At 44.4% G+C, this 23,939-nt stretch overlaps 1 protein-coding gene across 1 annotated transcript in view; it reads left to right on the forward strand.

Moving 5' to 3' along the window:
• RASGEF1C (RasGEF domain family member 1C) overlaps positions 1 to 23,939 on the forward strand; it is an 80,782-nt gene that overhangs the window by 27,367 nt on the left and 29,476 nt on the right. The window contains exons 2-3 of the mRNA XM_055718967.1: positions 19,626 to 19,808; positions 21,333 to 21,455. Coding sequence (XP_055574942.1) covers positions 19,632 to 19,808; positions 21,333 to 21,455 — 300 coding nt within the window. The 5' untranslated portion in view covers positions 19,626 to 19,631. The remainder of the gene's footprint in view (positions 1 to 19,625; positions 19,809 to 21,332; positions 21,456 to 23,939) is intronic.

Below are 23,939 nucleotides of genomic sequence, written 5' to 3' on the forward strand. Positions count from 1 at the left end.
GCCGTTCATTGCGTGCCAGCAAGGCTGTCAGCAGTGCGGCTAGCCCGTCACACGCTGTCCCTCAGCCTGGACTCGGGGTGGATGGCTGCAGGGCATGGGCTGGTTTTGCTCGTTTGGGGCTAAAAGACAGCACTGTGGCTGGAACTTTCTCCAGACTGCTTCGCTGAGTAGCGTTGTGTCCCTGAAGCCTGGGTTCGGTTTCAGCCCGCTGCTTCCTGGCCCTTTATCGCCAGCTCTGCGCAGTGCATCGTCTTGGTACCTGCAGAGTGGCTGTGCAGAGAAAAGGGCAGGCCACGCTGTGTTTTCTCCACCCTTTGAGAGCTTCTCAAATCTTCCCAGCACATTGTGGCCCCAGAAGTGCCAAGTGGGATTCCAGAGCAGGCCTTGATATGGAGGTGCCATTTCACACCAGTTTATTAGGAAGAGCTATGTTACAGGATTATCCCGGAGTACGTTGCTTCTGCTGGGCAATGTTTTATTGTTGACAGGAGGGTTTGGAGGAATAAAAATATATGATTCTCCTCTCTCTGCTGAGACCCAGAGATCATCCGTCACTGCTTTTTGAGTCCCACCTCCATCTCAAACCTGGATTGTTGTCTAGAGAGCATCAGACTCGTTCAGGTGATTGTGGCTGTTCCCTGTGCGCGCAGTGTCTGTGCAATATTCTCTAGTGCTCAGCCTAGCTCAAACTTAAATAACACAAAGGGATTTAATTCTGTTTGTGAGACATGAATTATTGTTATTTGATGGAGCTGTGTGGTACCAATCTGGAGTTGTAACAAGATATGAGCAGACTTGCCTTGGTACCATCCTGACACTTCAGCTCAGTAACCGAATTCAGGCCAAGCAAGGACAGTGCAGAGCAATTCCCCGGGATTTTCATGAGCAATGCGGTGATGTTCGGATGTCTTTGAAGTCTGGGGGCTACACAGTTAGAGCAGTGACCACTATGCGTTTTTGTGGCCCTTCTCTAGCTCGTGTAAAGCAGCGATTTGAGACAGCCTGCCTAGTCATTTAGAAGATGATTGTTCTCTCAAAGGAGCAGTTTGTCAGACTGTAATTTTAGAATTACATTATGTTTTGCTAGGACTTGGCAGAACTTCTCCTAGGCCTAGACTTTTAAAATAGTAGCCCAAGAAAGCTCATTCCTGGTGCAATTAAAAACAAAAACAAAAGGGAGAAGGAAGAGTGATTTGAAATCAACTGTTTGTTTGGGAGGTGTTTTGTTTTTTTTTAAGAGAATGCAGTCTGAAACTCTTACCTTTGAAGATGTATTCCCACGCTGAGTCACATTCAGGGTTCATACAGGAAAGCCTGGCTGGCGTTTAGAGGTCGATATGTGTTGACTCCTTTAGAAAGTGCACAGCAGTGGTGTCTCGCAGAGGAGGGCTATAGGCATGCCCTAAGATAAATCAATTCCAAAGGTAGGCACTACCTCTTGGCTGCTTTAATTTTCCTCCCCCTGGGCTCGCTGTGCTGGTGTGATTACAACACATGCTGGGCTAGGGTCGCCATCTTTCCCTGGGTGACAAGGACAAATATTTTTGCCTTCAGAGAGACTGAAGTTTTCTCTATTGTGTGTCACTGCTGTCTGGGGAGCACGTAACGCCATGTCATCTGTGACAAACACAGCGTTAGAAATAAGTCTGCTATAGGTTAAGAGCCTCTATCTCGAGGTTATGTGGCTGTTATGCTACTAAATGTCACTTTAACTTACAGAGTCTCATTCTGGCCTTATTTCTCAGTGCTTCAGTTGGTGAGTGCGCGGTTTTGTTACTGCTACTCATGGAGTGCATAACTCAGCCTGAGTAAAGATGCCTATCTGAAATCATAAGGTACAGCTACATTAAGCCCCATTAGTTAAGAGCTGAAGTGGTTACAATTAAGGGTAAAATGCATACTCCATTACTGTACCTGTCTCTTCTCTGTATGTGTTTAATTTTCTGAACTAAGGGTGGGGAATTAACAGACACCTCTTTGATACATTTGCTGCTGTTTTGAACCAGCCCAGGTCTGTGAGAGCAATTGTATTTTAATCAGCTCTGTGAGTCATCACAAAAAGTGCCAGCTCAGGTTTGGTTGGCGAGTTCGTATCGTTGTTGATGTGTGAGACATGGAGTAGAAAGAACACAACGTGGTATTTAGCTGCAAGACTGAGCTCAAGATGCTGACAATTTGAAAAAGCTCAGTTTTGACTTTGCATGCTAAACAAATTTACTGTAGGAAGAACATGTTTGCCACACAGTGATGTCATTTTCATAGAGTCACTCCACAGATAGTGCCCACAGATCAGCAGAAAGCTTGGTCTGAATACAAAGACCTCTTCACGATTCTTCCACGTCTCCTGGTTGGAAGAAAGCCAGTGCTGATGTGATAGTGAAATGCATGCAGATAGCAAATCTATTCATCCGGTAAAATTCCTGCCTGAACTCCCTTGCAAATCAAAAGTCTCATTGAACTGCCTAGAGAAGGTGAAAATTATCAAAGATTTGCTCATGTGAGAGCGAGAAGAAAAATCACAGGATACTAGAGAGGATGGAAGCATGGTGCTGGGCCAAAACCTTGCCTCGTGGGAGGGTCATTTGGAAACTGGAAGCTCCTGGAAGCTTTTATAGGAAAGGGTGTTGAGTAATGACAGACTGAGCATCCTAATAACCTCTTAACTCCGGCTTCTCATGGTGTGTGGTGTGGCAGTGAAGTGCAATGAAGAGCCAATGTAACATGAAAAGGGATGGTTTAATGGTAGAGGATTTGGGAATTTCAGAATTGAGTTCCCACTGGGAAATGAGTCAGATCATAAAATGGACTACAGTCCTGGAAAGTCTAAATACTCAGTATGTTAATAAAAATTATAACCAAGGAATCAATTATATATTTATGAATGACAGGCACACGCTTAAAAATGCCCTGGACAATAAAGATTAATATTTGTCATTAATACGGTAAAAGAAACCTAATGGGCTAAATAACTTGATTTCCCACACATTTCTGGATTTGGCCAACGTGAAAGATTTCACTGAAATGATCACAAAATAGACTGAGATTATCTTGGCCAATATCTTTCTTTTTGACGAAACAGATTCTAATAATAAAATCTTGTGGTTGACTGCTTAGCCCAGTGAAATGTTTTTAGTAGTCCTTCCTTTTCACACTGTTTAATGGGCTGCAGCGATATTGCCAGCCGGTCCAGAGCAGGAAGGGAAGGAGAGTTTTGTGCTGGCCTTGGCGGGAAGGTCGGGACACGGATCTGGCTGGAGTGCGGTGGCACTTGCAGGGACTAGCTGGGGGAATTGTTAAATGTGCAGAGTAGACGTGAGTGGGAGTACTGATGTGAATGAGGGAACCTGTACAAATATCTCTGTTTAGAAGATAATACTTGAAAAAAATGCTTATTAACAGTATGGGAGAAATTCAGATAAGGACAAACTTCTTGTATGTCCCTAAAGGGCTCCTATGCCAGTATTGACAGGGACTCTTGGCCGTGCTGAGATACAGGGAGGTCTCCATGTGAGGTGACATGACTGCAGACATACTTTGCTTTTTGTGTCCTCGGAGTAGGTAAATAGCTGTTACAGCTTTGCCTTTTGGGCACTGCAGCTTCTCTGTAGTTTAATCTGTTAAAACTCTGAAAAACTTAAATACCCAGAGCTCTGTCTAAAGCTGAATTACGTTTTACCCTGTTCTTGCAGCATAATGTGGTTTTGAGCAATCTCTTCAGTTGTTCTTTTTTTTCTTCGCTGACCATTGAAAGGCACCCAATTCCACCCTGTTGTTTTAAAGCTTGAGTATTTCATTTTTGTGGATAATTTAAGCAAGGATCCTTGAAATTCCTAAAAAACCCACTTGTTTCTCTGAGTCCCACACGTGTCTGCTGAAAACGCTGTAAATGTCATAAGAAGTGATTTCACTGTACAGGCTGCCCAGAACAGACATATTGATGTAATTTAGCCTTCACTTGCCAAGTTGAGCATTAGGATTGTGTTTTCACATGTGAAGAAGCTATCAGCTTTACAGATAGCCATATTTTTATAAGCTGCATTTGGCTGTCACACCTTCTTCTGTAGTCTCTTGATATGCAAACAAGTCTCAGTTATATGTGCTCCTGGCCTATAAACTGATATCCCTGAAGAGTTCCTGATTATCCTTCCATTAACTTTTACTCTCCTCCATCTCCCTCAGGGAGGTAACCAGTAGTCTTTCCTTCATCATGGGTTTCCAGCTGCTTACCTCCCCGGTTCCCTTCTAAATAGATTCTTTCAGTAGTTTTGTATGTCACTAAGGAAATACAGACTGTGAAATTTCAGCGCCATCTAAAAGTACAGCAGGGACTGCTGAAATGGGGAATTGAATATTTGAAATGCTAGGAAGGCATCCTGGTTCTTAAAGTGCCATCCCAAAGAGCAGAGTATCTATACACCGTGTCTCAAGAATGGTCTTGTAGTGCAGCCAGTAGAAGGGGCATTGCTTTTTGTATATGGTGTTCCACCTCCTCAGATGTATTACTGAAAACTTTCACAAAAGTTTGTGAGAGCCGTTTTTATTTTTTCTGGTCTAATTAGCATTGTTTACAAACCAACATTCAAACCTACGTCTGGGTTGCATCAAGTGCTGCACACTTCACTGCATTCCTCACTTCCACAGTTTTTCCTTTATGGAGTTCAGCTTGTTTCTTAATCAGGCCCTCATACCCTGTGTCCATCATAGCTGCAGCTGGGGACATGCCAGCAAAGCATTTAGGGATGAAATCTTCATTTGCCCTGTGTCCATCCTTCTGCAAACTCCTGTGACAGTAAGTGTTTGTGTGAGCACGACCCGAGTCCTGTGCCCAAAGTTTGGGTCTGTGCAGGGTGTTTTGCACTGGGAACACATTCATGCAAGTTTTGGATGCACTGCTGTCTTGACCACAAATCTCTATTATTATTTAAATTCTAAGTAGTACTAAAATAGCCTTTGAGGGCTCTCTCTCCTATCATGTATTACTGCTTATTTTGTATCCAGTTGACAGTGGGCTGTATGTTTCTTCTAGTTATCGCCTTAAATTGAGCATAAACCAGTGTTTGCTCGTTCCTGTCAATATTCTTTGTTTGAAACAGGCTGCTGGCTCAGCTCCTTTAGAATTATTCAAACTGAAATGATTATTTAGCTGAATAAACATTTCAAGACAAGTTGCACATTTGTGGTTTTGGTATTAGCACTGTTATAAAATTTGCAAATAACCAGAGACTGAGTTTTTAAATGTGATGTCTAACCTTGTAGCCGTAAATATTTACGTGAGCAGTCAGTTTTAACTGGGGAGCAGAGGTGACTCCCCTTATCCGCGTGAAGCAGAAGTGTACTTTTTGTATAGTCACACTGACTTCAAGGGCATGTTGAGTTTGTGGCCGCTGAACAGAAATAAAATGGTTAGAATATGGCCCCAGCTACCTGGTGATGGCAGCCTAATTTGAGCATGTGATTCATCCAATTTCCCATGCGGAGTGGAAAGTCAAGGTTTTTCTTCAATTGCATATATATATCTACAGCCTTGAGAGATTACAGGTGACACTAGTCTCTTCCTTTTGCAAATCCTGCGTATTTGCATATCTTTACATGCATAATTTTACCAGAAATTCCCCTATAGTGTTTAAAGTCCTATTGTGTATGTCTGTCTGGGCAGGTCTGGAGTCTTAGAAGATTGAGTGAGATATTTAGCCACAGGGTAACAGCTCTGGTGTACATTCAAATTTTATGTCAGGTAGTTTGTTATTATTAAAATGGTACAATTTCATAACAATGGTAGTTGCTGCTTTAAAAACCTCACTGTTGCTCAAGTAATGCGCGAAATGAATGAATGAATGAATATAGCCTTTGATGTTGGGCTCTATCCATAGACAAAAGTTGGGATTTTCACTGTGTTCCTGTGTAGCATGTCCTTTTTCAAGCACTGTGGAAGGGTGGTATATGTCCCCAGCTGGGCTGCCCATACGCTAAGCAAGCTGCTACCCTGCAGCCTTGGAGGCTGGGGGGAAGAAAAACAGTGTGTGTTGTTTGTGGCTTGTCAAAGCACCAGAATGAGTTAAAAAAGCTCTGTGCTTCCTGACAGGTCACATATCTTTCTGATCTATAGGATTTGCACCCTTGACACCATCTTTTGAGGAGCACTTCCAAAAAGTATGGAATGAATGTAGATTATGTGGGAAATATCTCAGCAGTGTGCTCACACAGCTCGAGTCAGCACAGTCTCCCACTGTTAACTGAACATGTCCTTTATGGAAATTGGCTTTGTAACCCACATTTCGACTGCTGGAGAGTTATGAGGTCAGCAAGTGCAGTTCAGAATTTAGCTCATTTTGTGTATATCTTGGACCATATTCACCCCTGGGTTTTATGCCACAAAAATCAATGGAATGATGCCAAGAAAAAAAATAGTCCTCTAATATTTAAAGTCAACTCTTCAAACACGCATGTGTTTCACTGAGCTCCCTACCGTAGCTCTCGGAAGGCTTCTGCTTGCTGGTTCCTGAAGGTTGTAATTTTTATATGGGCTCTGAGAATAACTAACAATAGCAGGTTTTGGATGGCTATTAAACCTTGTGCTTCGGGGTATCAACTAGTCTCTAACTACTTGGGCGCAGAAAGAGGCAGCTGTAGTGAGCAAACTGTTGTATTTCAGCCCTCTGCAGTGCTCTTGTCCCTTTCTACGATCCGTCTGATGGCAGCCAGCGTGAGAGGCAGGCGGGTGAGCTGGCTGGACCATGGGCAATTCCCGTGTTTCTCCAAGAGCAGATTGTTGATCCTGAAACCAGAGCGTCACCTTGCTGGTGCTTTGATAGGGAGCAAAGAACTAATGTCTGCAGTCCCTTTTAATGACAGACTTTTAGCAGTGATCACAGAATTGTCTTGCAGAGTTAATTTTGGCTAATGAGCAATTAGTCAGCTCAGTGGTGACTCCCCCGTGCCTCTCGCCTGCTGGGGAAGAGGTGGTCAGGGCTGAGTGTGGTGCTTCCCTGGGGTGTGGGAGCCTGAGCAGGACCCACGTGGGCCCAGCACCCCCACCTGCTGTGGTGCTTGGGCTGCAGCTAAAATTTCCTCTTTCTGAAGTTGAGGGATTTATTTTCCAGCTACAGACTTGCTGTGTTATCCTAAATGTCATCCTAAATGTCAGCAGAGTCTCCTCTTTTCCTCCTTTTTTTTTTTTTTTAAAGTGCTTGATGCAGCCAGAGAAAATCTGTCAGCGGAAGACTCCTTGCCTCTCCAAAGGAAAGTTGAACTTGCGTGGGTTGAGCGTATTCTAGCGTGAATGTGTTTAAATTTGGGGATGGCTACAGAAGATGATGATGCTTTCTCGCCTCCGTGAAGCGCAGGGCTGCTGAGCACCCAAGCGCTGGCGTGTGCCCGGCAGCCTCGCATCATGCCGCAGTAGCGGGTGGTGGGACTGGGAGCAGGTGCAGATGGTGCTCCAGAAGGGGAAATCCAGAAGCTCACGAGCTCGTTTCTTTTAGGGAGATGTGTCCATATGCCATTCATAGAGCACAAGAGCCTGCTTGTCAGTCTGGAGCACGCCGGGGATGCTAGGATGAAATAACCCAAACCTATACCTAGGACCGGAGCCTGATGCTGGCTGCACCGGTGTAGCCCCTGTGCTCTGTCCACCTTCCCTGGTAGGGGGGGGAGGTCCTGTGTTCAAGTGCCATCATCAGTGCATCGTGAGCCCAGGGCCGAGGGGATATTTGGGAGGAGTTAGCTAGGAAGCATGCATGGCTGGATTCATCAGACAGGCTCAGCTCTGACCTCTTGGTTTTCCAGTCTTGCAATCCTGTGCGCAGCTCTTAAAGGCGAGCTTAGGATAGGGGGGGGGATGAGCATCATGAATCGGGTGCTTGGGTGTCTGTCCCCACGGCTGGGCAGTGCACACCAAAGCCCAGAGGTGTTCGCCGCAAAGGATGCCTTGCAGTTGGACATAAATCTCAGGGAGGCTTGCAAACCATGGCAATTAGGAGCAAAAAAATCCAAGAAACATTTGTGCTGATCTGGTAACTGAGCATTGCTCAAATACAGCGTAATTAACACTGGTGATAAATTGACATTGGTGACAGTCAGAGCTCTGGTGCTGTTCTTCAGAAGGCATTGATATATTCTGAGATGAAGATTATACCCTCTTCCATTTAATAGTCCAGCAAATTTGGGAAGAAAAGTCAAATGAAATGTTGTCCCACTGGAGCAGCGATGAGCAAGTTACTTGAATTGCTGTGTTTGCATATTGGGGGGGTGGCGGGGTGGTGGTGTGTGCACTCATAGGAAAATGTGTGTGCCTCTATGTAACTGCATATACATATGTAACACGTGAAATACATCATTATGCATTCATATGCGTGTGTGGAGACTGTCTGAGGTTGCATGTGTACATATAAAAATATGATTTATAGGGTTTTAAATCTCCCTGACAGACTCCAGGAGACCAATTTCTGAATGTGTGTCAAGGTTTTTGACTAAGAGACAGGTAGCAGTAGGTGCTAATAAATGAAGGAACTGAGAGTAAAATGTTGTGACATGCACCTCTCTGAACAACCTGCGGAGCGCTGGCAGAATCATCAAACCGAGCTGAGAGTAATCAGCAGGGACTGATAAAGCTGCTCTTGTAATTATTTGTTTGATATACAGCTTTCCTTCTTCCTTCTGCATAAATAGCAGAATTGCTTTACTTAGTGTGGGAGGTTTTTTATTCCTGTCAGGGCTTGTTCTCACCAAGATGTCATGAGAGGAGGACTGAGATCTGCATTTCTGTTTTATTTACGGGCTTTCCATTGTAATTCTGACAGCATGCGGTGGAGACAGCATTCATTTAGATGGGGAGAGGCGTCCTTGCTCAAGCAAAGCTGTCGGTGTTGCTGGGGCCAGACTCTGCCATGCTGCTTTTAAGCTGCTCTGATTCCTCCAGGTTTGGCTTGGAAGAAGCAGTTCCTGAGAGGCGGTGGCTGCTGAGGTCTGAAGGCAGTCATGATGTCATGCCCGTGTATTTAGATATGAAATAAAATTCCCACTGCAGCATTCTCATTTATAAGTGTGAGTTCGATGCCGCAGCCCAGACTGCCCTACAAAACCATACAGCCCTTCAGATTGACAACTGTTAGTTATCCTTAAATAACTTCCTCTCCTCACCACTTCTGCTGAAGCAAGAAAATCCAAGCATTGACTGATTTCCAGGCAGTCACAGTGGTGGCCCGTCCGCGACAACTGAACTGAGCCAAAAGGCTCCTGTTGATGTCAGTGGTTTCTGGGAACACTGCCTGCATGGTTTTGTTCCGGGATTTCCCTCTCTGTCCATGCCTGGTTGAGATCCGACTTCACTTGAGGAAAATTTTGTGATTCTCTGTTTAACAAAAGGTGCAGTAATTCATTCCCACTCTTAAGCACTCTCATTTTTCTCCTTCTATTTTTGTTCTATGTATCCTTTTTCTTTCCTTAAGGAAAAGGAAATCCTTTTTCTTGAGGAAAGATGAAGGATAAATTTTGCTCAAAAAAAAAAAAAAAAAATTCCTATGCACCAGAATGTTTTTTATATTGTCTAAGGCTTTTACCAGGAACTCGGGAGGAAGGGGAGGCACAAGGGGAGAGAGGCACATTAGAGCAGAAAATAGATTTTCTAGCCTAAAGTGAGAGAAATCCAGACTGCTGCTTTAGCATACATTTGAATACTGTCAAGGGCATCTGGAATATATCGGTAGGCGTTCTCCTCCTAATAATACTAAAAATTGGATAATGATGAGGCACAGATATGCTACTGGCCCCATAGTTCACGTGCAATATTGGGAAAGGATCCGAGACATCAGAGGCTGCGTTCAGTCTTATGCCAGGGTTGATGCCAAATTGCTTTTACTCAGGAGAAATACCTCAGACTTGAACCAGAGAAATCGTTCTGAAACTAAGAAAAAAAAAAAAAAAAAAGCTTTACACTCATTGCAGTTTTATGGGGGGCTGTTCCTGAGCAATTGCGGTGCATCCTTTCAATGCTTTCCGATTCCAGGTAATGATGGCATTTTAAGATAAATAATGCTTTTGCAGCACAGCTTGTTTTTGAAGGGCTTTTATTATTGCTGATGTTACATGAGAAAGAAAGTTATTAAAAAAAATGTGGCACTAACAAATTGAAGCCTCCAGGGAACTGTTGTCTGAATGGGATTTTGATTGGAGTTCAATTTAATTGGCCATAAATCTTCTCATTTCTGATTTACATTCTACTTCAGTCCAGTCTACCAAATTCATGATAATCAGCTTTTCATTTTTCTCTATTGAAAAAATACTCTGACATGAGCATAAACAGAAATATTCCTTCAGCAAGGTGACCTTGTTCTTGCTTGTACCATGCTGGTAATTGATTTAATGCCTCCTTACCTATAAATTGGGTCTCTTTCTGAGGCATGTCCATCAGATTTCGAGGTAATTGGTTAGTGTAGTTGTTTTTTTCACTGTAGTATTTTGACTGCCAGATATTTCTTATAAACCTCTAGTACAAGAGTAGCTGTGATCATTCTTACTGACATGATGGAAAAAATTTAGCTGGTAGATGTAGGCATGCCTGTCCTGTTGGCTGCCTGTGAATGCAGCTGTGTGCGTAGCTTGGAGAATAAAGGCTCTTGTTCTAGCCCGGAGTCAATATTTGAGAGTAGAGCTGTGTAATTTCTTTGGTGTTTGAGTTGAACCTTTTTTCTGTCACATTGCAATGTACACTGCAGGTGCCACATGCCCCAGGCCCTTCTGGTGTGGAGGTCTGCTGCAAAGGAATCATTTTTGTGGCTGCTGTGAACACCAGCCTTTGCTCTGTGACTCACCCAAGGGCTAGCAGGGAGAGGATGGAGACCTGAGAGCTGCTCTGCATGTTCTGGGGCACTGTAGATGCTGGGCCCGTTTGCTGGTCAGAATATTTGGAATTGTTCTTTTGAATTAGAATGCTTTCTTATGGAGAAGTTGGAAGCCCATCAAGAATTGCTTAGTGTGTGAGTGAGTTTGTAGCGCCTTTTACAGCAGAGGTCACTTTGGTTTCAGTTTTCCCTTGAAAAACTGGATGAAGAGGGTTTGTGCTCTAGGTGCTTCCCGGTTTCCCATGGGAGTTGCAGCTTAGCTGCTCCTGTAGCCTGTTCCCCCTCAGTCGGAGCTTCCTAGTGCATCCCCATCCCTACCTTGTGCTGGGGGCTGGGGCTGTGCCACGCGCTGCCCCTCCTCCCCAGGAATGGTGGTGGGCAGCAGCATCCACTGCAGCTGCAGGCTGCAGCAACTGCCAGGGCAGGTCAGAGCACTTCAGTTCAGGCCAAAACAGATGTAGAGAAAACTTTTTCTTTCCTTGAAAGAAATTTTACAGAAGAAAAAGAAAAAAGTTTTCCAGGCACGCTGAGGCTCCTGGCCTGCATCCCCCCCTTGCTCTGGAGTGCCGTGCGCCACAACACATTGTAGAACCGTCCTCTTGCTCCCCGCTGCTCTGCTCATCTTTCCCTTACTTTGCCCAAGGTTGCTTTTTGCAATTGCTGATTTAGATTCATCAGGAGTTTTCCTTCCCCTCCTGATCTGCAACGCCCAAAGGAGGCTCCACAGGAGAGGACTGGGGGGGTGAATTCTTTAGGGAAGTGATTTGGGAGGAGAGATGAGCAAGAGGTGAGAACCAGGTGGGATCAAAGGAAATACAATTATTGTCTAATTCTGAATAGATACCCAAACCCCTTAAATTCACTTGCTGCTCTTGCAATCCTGTTCATGGGAATTTCAGTGAAGTGCCTCAGCTGCTGCAAGGAATGGGTAGCAATGGAAGGGAGCCAGCCCATATTGAGATATAATCGTTGTTATTGAGTTTGGAGAATATTGCAGTTAAAGTGTTTTTTTCCCCACTTTTCGTATCCTGTGGTTCTTTTCACTTGTGATTCTTTTGTGTTTCTAAGTTGTACAGCTTCATTATATTGCTCATGTAACCATTTCCAACAGTACTGGGATTGACAGGTTGAGTTTTCTGCAATCTCACAACTTCATGGACTGTAAATTAAATGTTTCATGGCCTGGTGAAAAGAAACTTACATCTGCTACCGGTTTCCGAATTAAATCAGCATCAAATACATTGAGTTTGTTAATGCCAGGTACTCTTGCTGAAAAAAAAGTTTATAACCATGGCCTTGACAACTGGAAGCAATTACTTTGCAGGGGTTTTCCTTTTGTTTTCTGAAACATCAGAATTCTTTTGATCCTTTTTCCTCTACTTCCCTCCCTACAAAAGAAGTAGAGAAAAATCTGAATTTTAACTCATTATTATTATCTTGTGAATTTTTATTTTTTTGTCTGCAAAGATGAATAGCTGGAAAATTACTCAAAGTAATGTAGAGAAAAATGAGTATCTGTTGCTGAAGTTTCTGCCGAGCCTGCCAGTATTTAGGCCTTGTAGGACAGCACCGGGCAGGTACGGAGGCAGGTGAGACCCAGCTGTGTCTTGTGCTGTCCTGGCTGAGAGCTTGGAGCAGGGCTTGTTCCCCAGGGGATGGGGCAGAAAGTGAGGGCTTCATGGGGAACAGCTGAAGAACTCGTGCCATGTCCTGACCCGCAGGAAGCGTGTAGCAGAGATGAGAAGCATCGTTGATAGAAAAGTCTCCGTGTCAAATAACGCGTCTGTGAACAGCTAAACCCTTCTGGCTCCAGGTGGTGTGCTCAGGCTGCCTGTGAAGTTGTTAACGGGAGAGAGTTTGAAACTGGCCATCACTGTGCAGCCTGCTCCACTGCACGATTGTTTCTGCTCCTTCAGTCGTTACCTACTTGAGCCTTGGTTTAGGAGTCAAAGTCTTTTCCAAGCCACCTAGATGGTAACTGGTCAGAGCTTGGACCCCAAAGCCTAATGAATAGGAGTGGGAGTTGGTTCCTCTCCCACTTGTGGCATTAAGTAGATCACCTTTGGCTCCAGTTTCCTATCCCACTGTTTGTTCATCACCATAGTGACTTCTGTTTGGGGCAGGATTCACCTGGATGTGAATTAGAGCAAACAGCACCTCGGTTTTGGTGTCATTGCAACTAAACATAGAGGGAGAAGAGATCTGTACGTCTGCTCTGAGCTGCAGCCCGGTGCAGCCCATTAGGTCATCTGGGCCATCCCTCAGTTCCTGATGCTTTTGGAGCAGAGGAAATACTTCAGCAAAGTTCTTCTAGTTTCAAATAGAGAGATTGGTGATGGTTGGATAATAGGTTTGATTACAAATGCTGGCCAAGAATTCTCCAATACGTTTTTCCAAAATGTGTTAGTGAACCATCTGCACTTTCTTGAACTCTAGTTTTGGTGAAAGTTTGAACAGTAAAGACTTCTGCAGGATTGGGATGGGAGACATCAATCTCTGTTCCCTGACAGGAGTAAGAACCAGTCCGACTCACTCTAGGTATATTTGTTACAGTTTGTGCCTTGCCAACTTTTGCTTGACCCTGAGTCTCCCATAGCCTTGATTTATCCCCTGCTCATGCTCACTGAGCACTGACTTGCACACCCTGAGTTCTTGTAAGGAGGAGCCCATGGTCGTGGTCAGGATAGTGAGTGAAACTGGATCCTCCCATATGGCATGGATGGACACCCCAGCCTCCACACCTTTCCTTACCATCCACTCTAGCTCCTGTAATTCTGGTGGGAGATTGTCAAAAGCTTGTGCCTTTCATCCCTGAAGTGGGAAGGGTTTTATTTATTTTGTTAATCTGAAAGTTAAGTGGGTGGGAAGATAAGTCTGCAGCCCAGCTCCATTCATCACGTGGTAGCAGCTCTTGTTTCCCCTTGAGAGAGGCAGAGCAGATGGAAGGCAGAGATGAAATGAAGATCAAAAGTAAACAGTGTGATTAAGTTTTTGATAAAGGATAAAACACTTATCACATCAAAGCCGCTGAAAATCACATTAAATGTTTCCTGACCGTTTCATGTCCACGTAGGCACTAACTGTACTTGCCGTGGGGACATTTGTGACAGCAGGCAGTGGACTTGGGGAAAGCTGGTGGGGTTTTTACCTTCATGGTTCTGCTGCAGGTCACTGGGCTGGCACCAGGGAGGCAGAGCTGGCAGCCTGTTAGCCACCCTCTAGCACATTGCACCTCTCTTGCCGCAGATTGATGGGCCCATATTACAGTCATCATTAGGCAGTCCTGTCTGTAAGCCGTGCCCTGCTCTGTTTTCCAGGTTTGGGGCACTGGTTTTCCAGGGGTTTTAAGGCACTTGTGGATGTAGAGTTTGTGGGCAGCTTTTCTCCCGAGCATTGGTGATCCTTTGGTTCTGTGCTTTGGATCAGTGAATCAAGTTCTTAAATATTTTTGTGTAAGCAGTATCTTTTGTAGTGAGAAGCGTCTGTGGATTATCTGTTTTCATCACTGTGTTGGAATATTGAGCTGCCCTGGCCCATAGAGAAAGATTAAAAAGCAGTATATTGCCGTTATTTTTAAATTTCTTTTCTAGTCTTACGAATGTATGAAATATATTAAAAGAATGTAAAGGCAAGGCACTCTTTAATAAACATGAAAAGCCAAGAATGGTGAAACAGAAGAACAGCAAAAAAAGAGTAGAGGTAGAAATAAATATAAGCAAAGATTCCCTGTTCCAGTTACTACTGTAACACCCAGAAGTGCGTTTCCTCTGCAGTGGCAGCGGGCTCACTTCCAGCAAACCAGACTTCATAATCCAAAAAAGCCACAGTTGAACAAGCTGTTGCTTGAGCTGTTGCATTTCCCAATCAGAGCATCCTTGGCTGAATGCACAACACCAAGATCTTGGAGAACACGGAGGAGCCCACTATGATCCAGTGTGACACAGTTGTCCTGCTCCTCCTTGGGAGTAAGAAGGGTCACGAGGACACCTTACTGCAAAGTGCCCCGACAAGTGAGGACAGACCTTTTTTGCACCTTCTTGCTTAGCACGACTTGCACAGAGCTGGGATTATTGATCGGACTGTGCCACTGCTGGTAGACATAACATTTTCATAAAATTAATGCAAAATGCTACTGTTTCAGCTCAGTAGCATTTTATGTTGCCTTTATGCAGATGCCAGTGCTGAGCCCCGTTTCCTTTTTTCTTCGTTCTATAACCTTGGTTTTCTGTAGGCAAGGAAAGAGCCATATGCCCCGCCTTCTCCCACAGAGACCAGTCCCAGAAACAGTCTGCCTTTCTATTTTCAACTGGTGCAGAGACATTTTCCCGTCTCTGGGTCTCAGTCCTTTAGAGCACAGAGATAGTTTAAATGCTGCACATGTGCAGCCAGCCACCTGTATCATCAGTCATTTTGCGTGGTGGGATGTGGAAGTGTGCCCTTCACTAAGATCCCCTCGCCAGCAGCGCTCCTTCTGGAGCACCATTTATCAAAGTGGTCCTTCAAGGCGTACATTCTGTTTTACCCTTGTCGCTGCCACCAGAGCCCATGTGCTGTTAGCAAAGCATCTCTGCTCCTTCTGAACCCATAAGCATGAAGTCTAGTCTTGGGATCAGTGTGTAGCGCTATCTCGTTCCAAAGTCAGGGCACCAGCCCTCCAGTATGTTTACTGCTGGAAATTTCTAGGTCTTAGTAAGTACGCGTAAGAGCAGCAGAAACTTGTGAAACTTGGGGGTTTAGCTTTTCCTTGCATGATTAGATTTCCCTGTACCTGGCGGGGTTGGTGGTGCCATTCCTTCAGCTCATATATTTGTACGGTCTCTCACCTCCATACAAGTTACAAGTCCTCTTGAGCCCAGCAGCAGGTCAGCTCACGTTGTTGCTCTCTGCCCAGAAGGTCACTAATTTGGGTCATTCTCTGCTACCAGCTGCTGGGCTTTATGGCATGTGGAAGAAGCCAGGCGCTTTTGAGATCTCTGTATCATCCTGCAAGTTTTGGTTGAAATTAGCATCTGATTTCCATCTGAAATGAGAGGAACAGCGAAACATTGTGTGCTTGATTGGACTAAAGTTCAGGGAAGCACTTACATTTTATTAGTGTGTAGATATATATATAAAAATATATATATAATTGTATATAAATACAATTACTGAATTTTCACATGCTTAAATCTTACTGACTCCTGGTTAAGTTCCAGTGGTTTTCAAGTGAGGCTTTGAGCCATTTTTACCATGTGAGCTGTTCTTTCCAGGAAAAATGGGATAAAGTTTTTACATCCAACATGGACTTCTTTACAAATACGATCTAATGCTCTGGGCTTGACTTTTGCTTGCCATGGTTTGTATTTAAAAGCCCAGAACTGGGGCAATACTTGAACAGTTTGAAGAAGATTTGTATTAGAATCACAGAAAAGTTAATCAGAAGGGACCTCTCATGGTCATTAGTCCAAGTATCTGCTCGAAGCAGGGCTAACTTCAAAGTTTGCTCAGGGCCTTTTCTAGTTGGGTTTTGAAAGTTTCCCAGGATGGAAGTTGAACATCCTTCCCAGGTCTCTCTTCCAATTTCACGTGGTGCCCAGGGGAGGATTTTCTCTTACATTCAACTGGAACTTCCCTTCTGCAGCCTGGGGGTGTTTCCCCTTACCTGTCATTCTGCTCTTCTGGGAAGGGTCTGTCTCAATCTACACCGCCTGCCTTCTCCATCATCCAAACCACCGTCAGTACAGGAAGACAGATCTCCTTAAGGTTGTTTGCTTGTTTGTTTTCCTCTCTCAGTGCCTTCCTTCTTGTTTCTGTATTCTGTAAGTGATTGACAGCATAACCTCATCTGCCTACTGCAGGCAATCACGTGTTTGGGCTCTTTCAAAGCAAGGTCGTGTTCCTATTTAGTACTTTTGGAAAGAGTATTTCAGAAACTGCATGTACATAAAAAGAAAGCAGCTGTTGCAAGGAGAGAAGTCCCTGTCCTAAATTCCTATCTGCCAAATATTAATGTTAGTTAGTATCAAGCTTAGTAGTGCAAGAGGTTTTTAGTCTCTGTACAGTTGGCCTTCATCCTGATGTGAACAGAACAGGATCAGTTAACTTCAAGTAAGGTGGCAACGAGGCACCAGCTCAGATACAACATAGGCCTTGCCTGAAAAGTTGAGATTAGACCAAGAACTGCATGATAAAAAGTCATATTTAATTTCTTCACAATACCCAAGACAGATGTCTCTGTGACAGTTGTACAGCTGTTTTTATTCAGCTGTTTAAAAAAAGGTAACTTTTTCTTAGGAAGCATTACTATGTATTTCAGCAAGATTTCTTGTGTAATGAGATGCAGAAGTTCAGGCAATATCCTGTTTAGATATGTTTCTATTTGATAATAAAAATGGCATTGACAATGAGGGATTGCACTGAATAAATTATTACTTCAAATTCTGTTCTATGGCTGAAGCCAGGATGTGTCCTGTAAGTTCTCAGATGTTTTAACGTTTTCTTTTCCTCATCTAGACAGCTATATGTCCATGAGATTTATTTCCTGATCTATATGGACATGCAATCCTTCTTGGGATTATTGCCACAGGAACAAGACCTAACATAGAGCATGTTAGAAGTAACAAATGGGATTTGGCAGTCTTTCCCATTTACTACTCGGAGTCTGAGCAGTGTACAAAAAGCAGCAATTAGTTGTTCTCAGAGCCTTATTAACAAGCACATCTGCACAGTCATTAAAACTAGATACTTCAACTTCCATCCTAGCTGGGATGACACTCAAATATTCTGGTCTTTAAACTAAAATCCCTGACATCTATTTTATTTTTTGTTCAAGGGAGGAATTTGTTGGTTTTGACATTTTGGTTCCTTCTTGCTTGATTGCAAATCCCGGAGGCACCCTGCGCTCCCGCCCCATGTGAGCCTCCCAGAATGAGATAAGATGCAGTAACTACACTGCTGCCACCCAGGGAACAGTCCCTCCTTTGAAGGATGAAGTCACCCAAGTTTTGCTCGTAAAGCCTGATCTCCCACGGTGCTGGGACCCAGCCCCCAGCCTCTCCCAGGGCTTCACACCCTGCCTGGCTTCCAGGCACACTGCCCTTCTCATCCTCGGTGGCCCAAGGCTCTGAGTTGGCAAGCTGGAGCAGCCTGAGCTTTGGGGGAGTAGATGGGTTGTGCCAGGTAAAGAGGTGCTTTTGCAACAGTAAATACAACATACCATGCGTGTAACTGAAGCTGAGCTGGCTGGGTCACAGCACACCTACTGATGGATGTCAGGGAGAACAGCAAGCTCAAATTTTTAAGCCATATCCATGGGGCAGCTTTTGAAGTTGTGTGCGGTGGTAAAGAGGCAGAAAAGTGGATGGAACAGGATACAGAAAAGGGCAGAGAAATATATTTAAAAGTCAGGTGTATCTGCTGGCTGCTTGTGACTGAGCACCAGCAGGCTGCCTGTGGCCCAGCACCTTCCTGCGTGGGAGGTCGGTGCCAGCTCAGCAGGCTGCAGGGTGCAGATCTTGCTCTTCCAGCGGAGGCTATGCTCAGGAGGGAGAGCTGGAGTCCTGGGAGTTTTGTAGCTGCTCAGGGGAGTAGGGGTTGGCTCTAGGACTCTTCCTTTCCATCATCTCTTTCCCCACCCTCCCTTACACTAAGTAAAATCATATTTAGAAGCAAATAGTCAGGTAATGGGGTCCCTTGCTCTGGATGATGCATTTGCTGACCTGGGAGTGAGCATGCACTGTCCGTTTACCAGTCCACGTCCTATAATGCTGCCTCTAGCTGAGAGCAGAGCAGCTTCCAGGATGGATTTTGGAAGCAGCTGGAGATGCTTGAAAGCCCTCAGGGCAAAATCTGTCGTCCCTCTGCACCAATTCAGGAACAAAACAACTTTTCTTAGTAGAAGAAACATTTAAAGCTGATTGTAAGCCCCAAAATTGAGATGGAGCCTAGAATGCAACCTGAAGAGCCCAGAGAACTGAAATACAGGGAGCTTGAAACTGGGCTACGTGCCTGGCTTCCTTTCAAAGGTGCTGAGGACTCTGCATCTCCGGTGAAGTTGATGAATGTTCAGGCTCTTTTTGAAACATTTATTTAGTACCTAAGTATAGATCTAGGACTGACTAACTTCACGCTCCAAAAATAGTGCAGGTGTCTGCCTTCTCCCTCTTCCTCACTTTTCCTTGCTCTTTAATCTCTTCTTCATCTCCTCCTATCTTCTCTGTTCCCTCCAACTCCCTTCATTTTTCCATCCTCCCCCAGTTGTCTTCTGGTCCTGCTTCTACCTCCTCGCTCACTGACAGCTCTCCTGTCCCACGGGAGCCACAGAGCATTTCTCAGGGTCCATCCTGAGCAAGCCTTAGGTGACACCCCTTTTTTCTTCCTCTGTCACCCTAAATTCTCCCTGCCTCGTTCTCAGGCGGGCAGAGGTTCAAACGAACAGTTGTGTTCTGCTCAGGAACCTGCTGAATTCAGTTCCCAAGTATCTTGCCTCTTCAGTGTGGGAGTGACAAGGAATGGCAGCAAAAAGGGAATCATCACAGACACTGTTGATTGGGGTGGGAGCCCAAAGTGGCTGTCAACACTTTCTGGCCCAAACGCATAAATCAAAACATCCCATTTTCCTGTGTATTTCCCATCACAAGCATGACCGGCCAATGACAACAATGAAAGAGGTTATAATGAAGGGATCATGTTATTTTTGTGAACAGGAAACTCTCATTAGTGGCTTGTGTTTTTCGTATCAACCAGAAGACAGATGTGGCTGTGAATCTGGTGGCTTTTGTCCCTAATACAGGTGTTTCTGTGTTGTAGGAAGGCATGCCCCAAACGCTGAGTTCTACCAGTATGTTTACCCAATGTGGCTTCAGCCCTCATCTACATACTTCAAAAGAAGACGAACAAGGAGGAATGATCTTCCAGGATGGAAACCTTACCTCAGCATCTCTGGATGCTCTAATCCAGCATCTGATACCTACCACTGATTACTACCCTGAAGTAAGCAATTCACAGTGTAATAAACAGTTTAATTTTGATGAATCGGGGCAGCACTTTATGCAAAAGTGCAAATTTGTTAAATTTTGAATTGAGGGCTAATTTAAAAGCTGCATACAATTAAAGCTTGGTAAATTGATGCATTGCTTTAACTGCTGTTTCACTGCTCTATAATTGTTCCCATGAAAAAGCAGATCCCAACGTTGATACTGCCTTTAAATAAGAGAATGGGGTAGGGGAGAGGGGAAGCTGTGGTGGTGATGAATTAGTGGTATAGCAGTCGGAGCACATCAAAACTAGCAGCATATCCCAGAGAGGTTTAGATGAAGACTGAAGCAAAAAACTTCAGGAATGAACTGGCATTAAATTGGCTGAATTGCAGTGGCTGCTGCATTCATCCAGGTTTGTCTGTGTACAAAGCGTTCCCTCAGTGACAACAGAGATGATCCTTCTGGTGGGTTCATAATTTACCTGGGGTTTATTCACACCAACTTTGCAGTCACTGAACAACACAGTCCAGATCCTAATCCTTGCTCCGTCAGTGAATATTCAGTGTTTCTTCACCAACAGTGTGAGGATCTGCACTGGCAGCAGGTTTATGGTCCTGCAAGCCATTGACTTCACTGGATTTTGCACATCCTGAGTGGAATTCAGGATGGAGTTTGGCTGGAAGACTTCTAAGTGCTAATATATCTCTATGGAAACGTTTGTATTTCAAAGCACAGGGTGGCATTGACTTCTGGGCAGTTTAGAAGACTATAAAAGTTATCAATGCAGAGCAGACAGCATGTTTTAAATAACCCACAGCTCAGTTTCTGATCAGCTAAAAATAAGTACTAAAGAAGTATATCAATTAAAAGAACAGAAAGGCCATAAAAATAGGTAATGGACAGATTAGGCTGTGAGATTTTCATTAAGCAACGTATGATATGTAATATTGGACCTGCTGCTCGGGAGCAGGGCTAGGTCTGGGGGAAAGAAGATAATTCAGGTGCCAGGAGGGGTTAGGATGCAAACAACTGAGGATTCGTGCATATATTTTAAATTCACTGCTGGAATACTTTAAATAATCCAAGGATTTATCCAACAGGCCTGCTTCCCACAGCTTCACAGATGTGGGACTGCATATCATATGGCTTGGCTGATAGAAGTGAATTTTGGGGAGATAGTAGAATAAATGAAATATTTCTTAAAACAGGCTGGGTGAGACCTGCAGGGCAATAGCAAGATGTGACCAATCTGGGGGCGTCTGCAGCTCACAACCTGGTACAACACAGAGATGCCTGAGTGTCTACACATTTAGCTTTCACTGGCCTCTGTGCACCCCTAGTTGTGCTGTCTGTTAGTTGTGCTGCTGCTGCACCCACTGTAGGCAGTTCCATTTTCAGGGTCCGGAGTGCTTATGTCTTTTAGAAGTAAAGGTCTATCCCGGTGGAAATGCAAAAACCATGGAGTTTGGGGCTTTTATGGCCAATATTACCCACTGTGTGGCTGCTTACAGCAGGTCTCCTTGTCTTTCTCCTGCAGAAAGCCTATATCTTTACATTCCTGCTGAGTTCCAGACTCTTCATTGAACCCCATGAGCTTTTGTCCCGAGTTTGCCTCAAGTGCATTGAGCAGCAGCGGCTGGATGACCCTGTGCTGGACAAGGTTAGTTTATCTTTACAGCAGAAAAATGTGATGTATTTTCGATGGGCAGAGAATTCTGGGGCTCTGGTGTGTGTCCTTTATCTCCCTTTGGATTGAATGAAACTTTCCGGTAAAGGATGACAGTTGCCGCTGAGATCCTGACATTGGCACATCCTAGTATCCATGTCCAAGAGCAATGCTCCAAGCACTAGTGATTTCAAATCTTCTTCTAATTTTACCTTTCCCCCTGTCTCAGTCTTCCCAGGTGACTTTCCTTCTTAACTTCTTTAAGGCTCTGATGAAGCGTGCGGGATGCAAGGAGGTAGGATGTAAACCTCACACACTGAATTGCAGATGTCGACACCCCACTCTCCCATTTTTACTTAATGCGTCTGCCCTTTTGCTTCCTTGCTTCTGGTACAGTAATATTTCCTCTTGGCGTTACCTGTCAGTTTGAACGCTACGTAACAGCATGCAGCTCCCCACTAACCTCCCGTTGCCGGCACTGACAGATCGTCCGCACAGCCGTGCTGCAGAGCGGCGCTGTCTGGCACACCAGGAATGAGCTAAAGCAGTAGTGAGGCTGTGACAAGCCAACAGAATGAGAAAATCCAAGCTGTTCCTGTGTCGGCACTCCTCCTGTTTTGCCCTAGGGACTGTGCAGACTGATAATGTGTGTAACAACACATGTGCATCCTCTGGCAGTCCCACAGACAGCGTGGTGGAGATGGATCCCACTGGATCCTATTCAGTGCGGGATTCCACCCAAGCTCTCCTCGGTGCACTGATGAAGACCTATCCTACTGGAGCAGGAGATGCACCTTCAGTGCAGTGGAGGGGAGAAGAGTGTGCGATAGTTGCAACTTTCAAAAAAACCCCAAATTCTGATATTAGTCTCAGGATCAGCCTTTCAAGCTTTGAAACACTGTTTTTGGCATCAAATACTGAATCACCAACACCTGAACACACGTGCTTGTTTTTGCCTAGGCAACTGGTTGCATGAGTAACAGGAGCTCCACTTCACTATGGAGAGCGATCAGCCAGACTGCTTAGAAATCTGGTGCTTGGGTCGCCCATACATTGGTGTTAATAGAAATATCTGTATGAGATGCACCATACAAAACAATTTTTCTGAGGTTTTTTCTGAGTTCTGCTCTCTGATGCCGCAATGGATGCAAGTTTAGGAGGATTAAAATGTGGGCATTGTGAAGTTTTGTTGCTCATTAAACTTTGCAAGAAATGAGAAATACTGTATTTTTATGAAGATCTCTCTGTTCGCCTGAAGTGAATCTGCATTTTGGACTGGCCTGTAGTAACGCAGAGTTGGTGGGACACAGCTGATTTTGTGTTCCTGAGAGTGGGGCTGACTTTGAAACCTTGCACGCAAATGACCTCCCATTGCCTGTGTCCTGTGACGTGCACAAAGTCCTCTCCTTCAATTCTTAATAGCAGTTTACACAGCTGGAGCAAATGTCTCCCCAGACCTTTGTAGTTTCCAATAAAGCTTTCCCTTTAGCAGCCACCTGCTGGTCTTTGAGCATGAGCTTAATGCTAGCTGACAGCAGTTATTTTTAGAGATGTGGTTCATTGCAACCTGTTGTTGGTGGAAAGCTGAAATACACATTTTAACCACCTTGGTTGAAAAGCAGAGAGCTGTGGAGCTCAAGAGTATAATTTTTCCTGATTACAGGGTACACTTTAGCTACAGTACGTAGGATGCAGAAGAAAGCTGTTTGTTTTGGTCTGTGTTTTCTGTAAATAAAAATGCAGTTTGTTGTTTAACGCAATTTCCTTTTCACATGTTCTTGGATAATGGAGGATAAAAGCTTTGGAAGCAGCTACACAGGCCGTCCTTTGAGATAACACTAATGCACCGGGTGTGCTGTTCCCCACATATCCCTCCTTGCCCCATATCTTCTTGACTATTCACACTGCGGCATCCTCAGATAAATCTACACCAAAAGTAAAGTGGGCAATCAGCTGTGTGTTATGTGAGTGGGTGCCCTTGTCCTGTCACGACCTTGAGCTCATGTGGGAAGAGAGCAACATTATCAGTAGCCCAGGTAAAGTGACTGAAATGCTGGTGTTTTGTCCATCTTTTCTTCCTCACGTTACATCTGCCCCTGGTCTCTAAGCAGTTTTTTCATACAGCCAGAAAGCAAAGAAGCAAAAAAAATGTCTCCTTGTTGGTCAAGAAATACATTCCAATCTATTTTTCAGAGAAGGATGAAAATATAGGAGGGTTGTAAGTACAAAAGGAAGAACATATGGTTCAAATCAGCAAAAAGGCCAGATGTTTTTAAAAAAGGTATAAAGGTTGCACCAACAAAATGTCCATCCAGCCGTAAACTGGCCAATTGCATGTGCAGAATACTTAAATCTGCATGTAAAACAGACAGTTGTGCATGCATCTAAGTTCTGGTATATTTTGCATGCCAAATTGTACCACTTGTGCATCACACTCTTTGTTTGCATGTGTGCAGATTTTGCAGGTGCAACCATAAG

Source organism: Falco cherrug, chromosome 8 (genome assembly GCF_023634085.1).
Source record: "Falco cherrug isolate bFalChe1 chromosome 8, bFalChe1.pri, whole genome shotgun sequence".
Classification (NCBI taxonomy): domain Eukaryota; kingdom Metazoa; phylum Chordata; class Aves; order Falconiformes; family Falconidae; genus Falco; species Falco cherrug.